General features: G+C 49.6%; 1 protein-coding gene across 1 annotated transcript; it reads left to right on the top strand.

The window, feature by feature from the left end:
• Window positions 1-470: 470 nt before the first annotated feature.
• LOC6594593 (limbic system-associated membrane protein) lies at window positions 471-9,045 on the top strand. Its single transcript, XM_026994691.1, has 6 exons — window positions 471-1,564; window positions 4,029-4,224; window positions 4,296-4,456; window positions 8,172-8,382; window positions 8,490-8,747; window positions 8,813-9,045. Exons 2-6 carry the CDS (start codon window positions 4,128-4,130, stop codon window positions 9,043-9,045), a joined length of 960 nt encoding a protein of 319 aa, XP_026850492.1. The 5' UTR covers window positions 471-1,564; window positions 4,029-4,127.
• The last annotated feature ends 681 nt before the right edge of the window (window positions 9,046-9,726 follow it).

Raw genomic sequence — 9,726 nt, 5'->3', positions numbered from 1 at the left:
AATAACCCAGAAAGCGCCACAGAGAGAGAGAGAGCGAGTCGCCACAGCCAGAGAGGGAGAGCAAGAGAGCGCGCGGCAGAGAGAGAGAGTGAGCCCAAGATCCTGCGACTTACTCTGCGGTTTTTCCAGAGGCTGCCCAGAGGCTCAACCGAGGGATAAACGCGAGTCAAACCCTTGCCTTTAAAAACACACACAAAACAGGCAAAAAACTGCTCATTAAGCATGCTGGCTGCCATACGACGTGGCACGACGGCGGGCAGCGGACGGCGGGAGGCAACAAATGGATGGCAAATTAATATTTGATATGCTCTCGAAAAAGAAAGGCTTTCTCTCTCGCGTCGGGCCCTGCGCCTGCGTGTGGCATTCGGAGTGTTTCGGAGTCCCGCCGTGTGGCAGGCAGGCTCTAGCCTGTGTCCTCCGAAGGCAGAGACGGTTTCGGTTTCGGTTTCAGTTCCAGTACGCGAATCATACGGCAAGGATGCAACGTGCGCGTGGCATCTCCTACGAATCCTAGAATCCAGAGAACCCAGAGGCAGCAGCAGCAGGAGAGGCAGCAGGCAGTGGCAGACACTCTTACATTGTGCCACATTTAAAATTGAACTAAAGAGTGCCACAAACGGAGGCACAACGAAGGCGAAGGCGAATTCGAATGCGAATGCGAATCCGAGGGCCAAAAGCCGTTTAATAACTAAATCCCTTGGAGGCGCCGCTGGTCACGTCTCTGGGCGGACAGGCGGACAGGCGGGCGGGCAGGCGGGCAGACGGATACACAAAATGAGACTTGGAGAAGTCCCTCCCCGGCTTCACCCTTCGTCCTCCGCCTCTGCCTCCTCCCTCGCGTGTGTGTGGCAGTGAGACGTGTACGTGTGTCCGTGTGGCAGTGTGGCGGTGTGCGGGCTACCTATAGGGCTGGCTGTGCCACCTAATGTGGCAACAACATATACACACCGCATCCCACATTCCACGTCGCTGGGAATATAATAATACAAAAGCCCTCGTCGTCCTCGTCCTTGTCGCTGTCGTCGCCGTTGCCGTCGGTTGTCCTGTCGGTGCGTGTCCATGTCCCTGCCACATGCCACATGGCTGTGGGTGCCTGTCCCCCCGTGTGTGACTCCTAAACGGAAATATTTCCCAAATCCGTGGCGTTATTAACCCACGAAAGACCCAAAAATAAACCAAACAAAAAGGAGAAAGGACTCCGGATTTGATTGACAGATTGACTGATTGCCAGATTGACTGATTGACTGAATGAAGGCAACAGTTGTGTTGAGTGGCAGTGTGGCAGTGTCTGGGCCGCGTCTCCGTCGATTCGTCGATCCGTGAATTCTGTTTCGTTGGCTAATTATTGCGCATTGCGCAATCGATTCGATTCCTGGCTAAAAACCCAAAAGGAATAAGCCAGAAGGAGCCAAAAGGAGCCAAAGGGAGCCAAAAGGAGCCACAGGAGCCAAAAGGAGCCGAAAGGAGCCACAGGAGCCACAGGACTACAGGCAGGAGAGGGTCTCCCCCCCCCCGATGATGATGACGTTGATGTCATTTGGAAGTCATTTCGAGAAGAGAAGCCGTAAGTAGAGACAGAGAGGGAGACAGAGACGGAGACGGAGCCGAGAGGAATTTAATTTAATGCGCCACAAGGATACACAAGGCTAAGGACAGCAGATAAAAGGGAAACAGAGAGAGAGAGAGAAAGAGAGAGAGTCAGGGAAAAGCAAACAATGATGGGGGATTGCCCCCTCCACCGTCCATTGGGGGTCCAGTGTAGCGTAGGGTGTCCCGCCTTCGTCCTTCGTCCTTCTGACTGACAGGCGGCCTGGAAAAAGTCGAAAAAGAACAACGGACGCCGGAATAATGTTATTCGCTAGACGGCTAAAAAAAATGGACTGGACACAACACAGGAGCCCCGAAAGGGGGGCAGGGCGGTGGACGGGGGGCGGGGCAGATAGGAAACACCTCGTGCCCCGGACAGGCGATAATTCCGTTGTAATAGCCGCGAAAAAAGTGCTGCTTATGAGAACGAAAGAACGAACCTTTTTCTCCATCAAAACGAAAGGCAGGCCAGCAAACAGTCAAGAAGCCGACGGCAAAGGACTTTCCGCACCGCCCTCATCCTCCCACCATGCGGAAAAAGTGTCCAAAACAAATGGTGGAGCCAACGACCACAAAGGAGGCTCCGTGCCACCCGTTGAACGTTGAACGTTGCTTGACCCTTGCGAAAGTCCGTCCGTTGTCCGGGGAGTCGGAGTCACGCAGCTAATTGGAGTGACAACAAATGTATATTTTTGAGTAATGACCCGGGATTATGAGAGACCCTTCGCTGGTTCTGGGGGAGGGGGAGAGGGGGGGACCACTGACTGATTACTAAGTTTGGAGTCAGTCATAAATAATGGAGCCCGCAGGCCACAGACTGACAAATTTCCACCAGAGAGAAACGGAAGAGAAGCGAAAAGAGAGAGAGAGAGGCGGTGGAAAGCTAAAACAGAGAAGGAATCGCAAAAGAGGAGTCTCAGGGAATGTCCTGGCGGGGTGCGAGACTCTTTTCCCAATTAAGAAATCTCTCTCTATGGCTCTCCGTCTCTGATTTATCCAAGATGGAAAACTATATCGTTGACAAGGTCGTTTAGGTTTAGCCTGGATGTTGCCACACGAACAACTCAACTGCAGGGAAACTTTTTAATTTCATCCTTCACAAAGTTTTCCGACTTTTACCCAGTTCTTCCCCTGCTTTGTGCCACTCCGTAATTGCCTTATCCACATCCACATCCACGAGGCGGGGGCAGAAGTCGAGACTCTTGCAACAAGATACGCTCTCCTCCTGCCGCACTTTTTGTGCCCGTTGCAACAATCTGTTGTCGGTCGTCTGTTGTTTCGCGTTTTTTGGGAATGCAGTTCGGAAATAAAATTACCGACAATTTATTCCGGGGAAATGCGCTCGATTGAATTGTTACTCCAGACATTCGTTGCCAGCTCTCCAGCAGCGGGATATATGTATCATTAATTCCTGGAGAAAGGTCCTGCCAGCAGCAAAAGTCGCGTGTAATTATCCCGCTTCATCGAGTGGCTTATGAAAGGCCACCCCCATTCCCGATTTCATTTGATAAATTGGGGACCTCGATTCGGGCCTTAATCTAGTTCCGATTTGGGTCAAAAATCGCTCGGAATCGATTATAGAAGTTCAAGAACGATTAAAGTAATAAGGAAATCCATTTGGTGATTTGTTTCAATCATTATTTCATTTCTATAATGGCCAGCATGTGCGATTGAGTGGAGTTCGATAGAACTTTCCTGATTTTCAGCTTCGAAGCTACCATTGCTAAAAGATTCCATTGATCGATAACATTTATGGTGGCGATAATTATCGATAATTGATTATTATCCATGCGGTGGTTATTTCAGTGCTGGAACTTCATATTTCATAGAGGATGTGATGAGATGCATTGCATAGCTCGATAATTTATCGATAAACATGTTCCGAACAATAGATCTTCCGTTTTTTTAGCTAGAACTTCATATTTCATAGAAGATCTGACGAGGTGCAATATTCCAAGCCTTCGAGGTTTCATCTATTCAATAATTGTGCCATAACTCGATAATTTATCGATAAACATGTTCCGAACAATAGATCTTTCGTGCTTTTAGCTATGCCTTCATCTTCTTTGATTTCTTTGTTTGTTTTATTACTTAAAAAAAGAATTTTTGATCACTTTGTTGATTTTTCATCGTTTGCTCAAGTTTCGATAACAACGATAATCGATAAACGTGTATAGAAGACTACTTGATGACTCCCCAGCATTTCATTGTCGCGTTTTTTAACACCTGAAACGCATTTTAAATGCAATTTCCTTGATGGAACCGCAATTACCACGAATATCTTTGAATCTCTCTCTCTCTTTCTCTCTCGGTCTCCGTTTGGGGTGCTTCCCCGGCATCTGGCGGCATCCTGGCATAATTTGCTTTCAGCCTTTACCTTTTTTGGAGGCCATAAAAAGCGCTGGTAATAATATTCTCGCCCTCCCTTTCCCCCTTTGCAGATTATTAAACCTTAAAATCGTAAAGCCCAAGAAGGAAAAAGGACAAACAACATCCGCAGAGGGAATCCATCAGCGGGAAAAGAGAACCGTGTCGAGAATATGTCGTCGGAGGAGTACCAGAGACCGATGAAGATGAAAACGGGGATTAGCTGTGTGCCGCTGTGGCTGTGGCAGCTGTTGCTGCTCCTCCTGCTGGGTAAGTCCTGCCCTGAATCCTGCCCTGAGTCCTCGCTATCGACTCCCACTGTATCCGTGTCCTTTCTGCAGACTGCGGCAACATGGCGGTGTTCGGCGAGGTGCCGCCGCACTACTGGGAGACGCCGTACTCGCAGCCGTACTTCGACAACTCCTCGCGGCGCGAGGTCACTGCCACCGTGGGCCAGGCGGCGCTCCTCCATTGTCGGGTCCGGAATCTGGGCGATCGAGCGGTAAGTGCGGGGTCAATCCAGTGGCCTCAAAGGTCGTCAGTAGGGGCAGGGGTCGGGAGGGGACGGGGGCCGGGGGCATGTGGCAGAACAAACGACCTGCGGCGGTGGTCGTGTGGCAGATTTGTAGATTACTTTTAAAAGATTACGCCATAAAGTTGGTGGTCTAAGGCCCCTTGCCCCGTGCCCCTGCCCCGTGCCCCTGCCACATGCCCCATGGCTGCGGCTCGTTCTGGTTTGCACATTTGTAACACGGCTTCGGCTTCCGCTCCGAGCGATTTGTTAGCAATGCAACAACAGGCTTCGGATCCGTGCCCGGACTCCCTGCCACAATGCCACAGTTGTGCCACCCCGTTGTGGCAGGCACCCTTCTTTGTCCTGAAATCGCTCTGTGGCTGTGCAATTATGCGGTGTAATAAATTTTACGTTGTCCGTGTCTTGCCACCAGTTCGTGCCCCTCGTTTCCTGTCCATCCCGCTGCCTGCCGCCCCCCCCTCGGTCGAACCAGGAAGCGACAACGATGTCAGCGCTCGCTCCCTGCCGTGCTGTGGCGTGGCGACAGACAAGACCTGCCCCCCTGCTGTCCCGCCCCGCCCCGCCCCGCACGCCCCAACTTTCAGCAAGTCAGTCGTCGGATTGAGTAATTAACGCCCAAGCAGAGCCGAGAGACGAGCGACGGAGCTGCTCCACAACCGAGGAGCTCTTGCCCCTAATCCACATGCCACAAGAAAGAGACAGAGGAGGATGAAAAGGGACAGGACAAGGGACGAGGGACAGAACAGGACAGGACAGGACAGGACCCTGACAACGCATTGTCTCCTGTTATATGCAGCTAATTGGCGAATGTCTCCAAACACCCAGACTCTTTCGCATCCTTCGCATCCCTCGCATCCTTCCATCTGCCGGCTGCCGACTGCCGGATGATTCCCAATGCACGGGTCACGATTCCCGACTCGGGATTCACTTTTCAAAGATGTGGCAACCGAGAAACTTTCGCCTCCTCGTGCCCCCCTCTTGCCTGCTGCTCCATTGCTCCTCCTCTGTGCCTCCTCCGTTCCGTGCTAATTGATAGTCGCAATATGCAGCACGACACCGAAATTTGCCTCTAAATGGGATTTTTCTACATTTTGTGTGGCACGCTTCAGCAGAGAGAAAGCGAATGGTGGCAAAAGAAAGTGCAACGGAAGAGTGAGCGAAGCTTAATCACCGTTGGAGCTGTGTGCCACACGCCACACACGCGCTGTTCTGGGAACTGGTTCAAGTGCCATGAACCAGTGCCATGTCGGGCGTAGTTTGATGTGGCTTCCAACCTAGGGGATGATTAGGGGTCCTTAAACTTAACTACAGTTCGGGGGATATCTTTCTCGAATGTACATATGTGTATATACATGGGCTAATAATTGCCACTCACCCCAGACGCAGGACATTTTCAACAAATTTTGAACATATTAACACAATTTCCTGAAAAATACCAGAACAAGTACACAATACTATCAAAATACCAGAAAATACTAGATAAATACTGAACAAATAGAGGAACAATTACCACACAGAAGGGAGGTTAAAAAGCAATACCAGCAAGAAAAGATACCAGAAAATATGTATATAAAATGCCAAACAAAATACTACGAAAAAGTCTGGAAAACATATTAGCACAATTACCTGAAAAATACCACAAAAGTATAATGTATAAAATACCAGAAATACTAGATAAATACTGAAAAAATAAAGGAACAATTACCACACAGAAGGGTGGTTAAAAAGAAATACCAACTAGAAAAGATACTACGAAAAAGTGTGGAAAACATATTAGCACAATTACCTGAAAAATACAACAAAAATTAATATTAAAATACCAGAAATACTAGATAAATACTGAAAAAATAAAGGAACAATTGCCACACAGAAGGGTGGATAAAAAGAAATACCAGCAAGAAAATATAGTGGAAAAATGTATATAAAATACCAAACAAAATACTATGAAAAAGTCTGAAAACCGACTAGCGAAAATACAAGAAGAGATGCTGGACAAAAACTACAAAAATACTGTTACGCCACATGGATATCGGTTTAGTATTTATGTGGAAAAATATCAGAAGACTCCATTTCGTTTACTTTCAAAATACCAGAAATACTAAATAAATACTGAAAAAATAAAGGAATAATTGCCACACAGAAGGGTGGATTAAAAAGAAATACCATCAAGAAAAGAAAAAATTTATATAAAATACCAAAAAAAAAACCACGAAAAAGTCTGAAAACCGACTAGAGAAAATACAAGAAGAGATGCTGGATAAATGAATGCTGTTACGCCACATCGATATCGTTTTAGTATTTTATTGGTATAGTATGGTTTAGTATTTTTTCGTTTCATTTGCATCGCCAGTATCCCTTCACTTAGGGGAAACATTGTGTGTGCCTCAAGTCCTCTGGTTAATAGGTTACGGGCCCCTTAAGCACCTTTTGGGCCTCGGTTATGGCTAGGCTTATTTATGCTTTAATTTGTTGTACAAGCAGCCCCCCCCGCCACTCCTTTAGCGAGCATTAAATTGATCCAATGATCCAATGACATAATGAAATGGATTCTCCCCATCAATCATAATTAAAGACAGATCTGTTTCGTCATGTTGCACATACATGCCGCCGCTTGCCGCCGTTAATCAATTAATGAATGAGCGGAACGGACGGGGAGAGGAGAGGAGCGGAGGGACTACTTTGGAGCCTCATTCGGGCGGTCGCTCGCTCTCTCGCTGTCGCCTTGAACTTATTTGCATTTGGGAGGCCGAGGCGGAGGCCGAGGGGGAGGCGGGGCAAGGTGGTTGGAAAAATGCAATTAATTTTAATTGAAAATTAGCGAAACGAATGGTTAATGAATGCATATTAATTTTAAAAAATAAATCAAAAGGCTCTTTTGTGCGTTCGGTTTTTAAGCCCAGCCGAGCGCTAATCCATAATTAATTGAAGCCAAACAAATGGCGGAAAATTAAGACCAACTGCGGGGTAGTCCAGGGAATAAACTAGTGCCGGCAGGTACTCCCCGGCGGACAGGAGGACTAAGTCCAAACTAAGTAACCCCCGAAAATGCAGCCATAAATTAGAAGCCAGACAAAGCCCCGAAACAGGCAATTAATGAATTTTGCTCCAGCCAGCTTCCCCGCCTGCAAATGGGAAAACTTTTTGGGGCAAGAGCATTTAAACTTGTCCAATTTGCAACAAGCGACGGACGAAGGAGGTAAGAGCTGCTCTCCCGCCACCCCCATCGCCCCATTCCCCCTCTCGATGGCTCACAGGTAGCCTAATTTATGAGGTCTTCCACTGCCAATGCTCCGAATTGTTGCTAAGAATAGAACCAATGTAAAGGCTTCCTCCAGCGCTTCCAGGAACGAATATTTTGTAGTGTTGGGGGCAGGCGGGGGGTGCACTTAAACACTGTGAAATAATATGGTTCTGTTCTTGTGTGACGTCAAGAGTTTTCCAATTACAGTGAAAGCACCCTGGCGGGCTCCCACGCACACACGGAAGAGCCCCCGCCCCCTCCTGCAGGGTGGGGCAGGGACTAGTGGGTGGGTGTGGGAGATGATTTAGAGAAATCAGAGCCCGTATTATTCATAATAATAGAGTGTTCTGAGGGGGGCAAACCTCTTTCCAGAGCTCGTACAACTCTTTATAAGAGATTTCCTAGGCTTGGCGGCACTCCTCATACCTCCCTTTCTTAAAGGTCTCTTGGATTCGCAAGCGGGACCTGCACATCCTCACGGTGGGGATACTGACGTACACGAATGACCAGCGCTTCCAGTCGCTGCACTCCGAGGGCTCCGACGAGTGGACGCTGCGCATATCCTCGCCGCAGCCGAGGGACTCGGGCACATACGAGTGCCAGGTGTCCACGGAGCCAAAGATCAGCCAGGGCTTTCGCCTGAACGTCGTGGGTGAGTACGGCAGGGCCGCAGAGAGACAGGGCAGGGCAGGGCAGCGTAATTAATTGAGTCGAGCCCTTCGGGGGGCGCCACTCCTTGCCACTCCTTTCCACTCCTAGTGTCGCGGGCCAAGATCCTGGGCAACGCGGAGCTGTTCATCAAGAGCGGCAGCGACATCAATCTCACGTGCCTCGCGATGCAGTCGCCGGTGCCGCCGTCGTTCATCTACTGGTACAAGGGCAAGCGGGTGATGAATTACTCGCAACGCGGTGGCATCAACGTCATCACAGAGCGCTCGACGCGCACCAGCAAGCTGCTCATCGCCAAGGCGACCCCGGCGGACTCCGGCAACTACACGTGCTCCCCGAGCAGCTCAGGTGAGACCTTCTCCCTTTCCCTCTTTGGCATTTCCCCCACATTTGGCTTTCCTTTCCGCACACAGACTCGGCCTCCGTGGTGGTGCACGTCATCAACGGGGAGCATCCGGCGGCCATGCAACATGGCAACAGCAGCGCCAGCTGCCTCCTGCGCCGCCTACGCCACACATCAGCAGTGCCTTTGCCTTTGCCACTGGTCGCCATCGCCATCGCGACGATGTGGCTGTCGGCGGCGGCTGTCACCTGCAACTGGAGCAACATTGCCGCAGGCCTCCTGAATGTCTGCACTTGGAGCTGATGCAACAGCCAGAGCGCCAGAGGAAGCAGCAGAAGCAGCAGCAGCAACATCCAGAGCAGAAGCTGCCACATGACTGCATCGCGTGCTCCTCCTCCTCCTCCTCCTCCTTTTGTGGCTCCTTAAGGAATGCATTTAATGCGGAGAGACAGAGGACTCGCAGGAGACAGAGAGCGACGTTTATTACGAACTACAGTGTACATACAGCGTGTCCTTTAAACGAAGAGTATTATCTATAAGACATACATATATAGGATATACCCCCAACCCCAACCCCCCCTCCCCCAGCCCCAGCCCTGGCCCAGAAGCAGGTGGCGGGTGGCAGTATTACGATGGAACTTTTAGCCAGGAAAAACAAAAGACAGAAGAGAGTCCTCTAGGAAATGCACGCTTTAGAGAGGTGCCTGCTGCGAAGGGGAGTCCTCCTCCCACAGTAGGTGCCTCCGTCCCACCCCCACCCCTCCACAAACCCCTCTCAATTTTCCTTTGAAGGCCAGGGAAATGCGTCCGATTGTGCCTCTCCTGCTTTTAGATACATTTCCGGATCAAATATTCCTGCCCCCCACCCGAAAGTCCTTCCTTTCTTTAGGTTATGCCCCATGTCCTTGCACTCCAAATAGAAAGAATACAAAGATATATAGATGGTTATTCGGTGTATTTTATGGATAGGGTTTTTATCTGGTT

Source organism: Drosophila persimilis, unplaced genomic scaffold (assembly GCF_003286085.1).
Source record: "Drosophila persimilis strain 14011-0111.01,24,50 unplaced genomic scaffold, DperRS2 tig00000000-arrow-pilon, whole genome shotgun sequence".
NCBI lineage: Eukaryota > Metazoa > Arthropoda > Insecta > Diptera > Drosophilidae > Drosophila > Drosophila persimilis.
Note: the sequence above shows the minus strand (reverse complement) of the source record. Positions and strands in the feature narration are given on the sequence as shown.

Coding starts and splice junctions, on each gene's coding strand:
- LOC6594593 (XM_026994691.1), top strand. CDS start 4,128: ATGTCGTCGGAGGAGTACCAGAGACCGATGAAGATGAAAACGGGGATT. Junction 8,383..8,489: donor CTTTCGCCTGAACGTCGTGG/GTGAGTACGGCA, acceptor TTCCACTCCTAG/TGTCGCGGGCCAAGATCCTG. Junction 8,748..8,812: donor GTGCTCCCCGAGCAGCTCAG/GTGAGACCTTCT, acceptor TTCCGCACACAG/ACTCGGCCTCCGTGGTGGTG.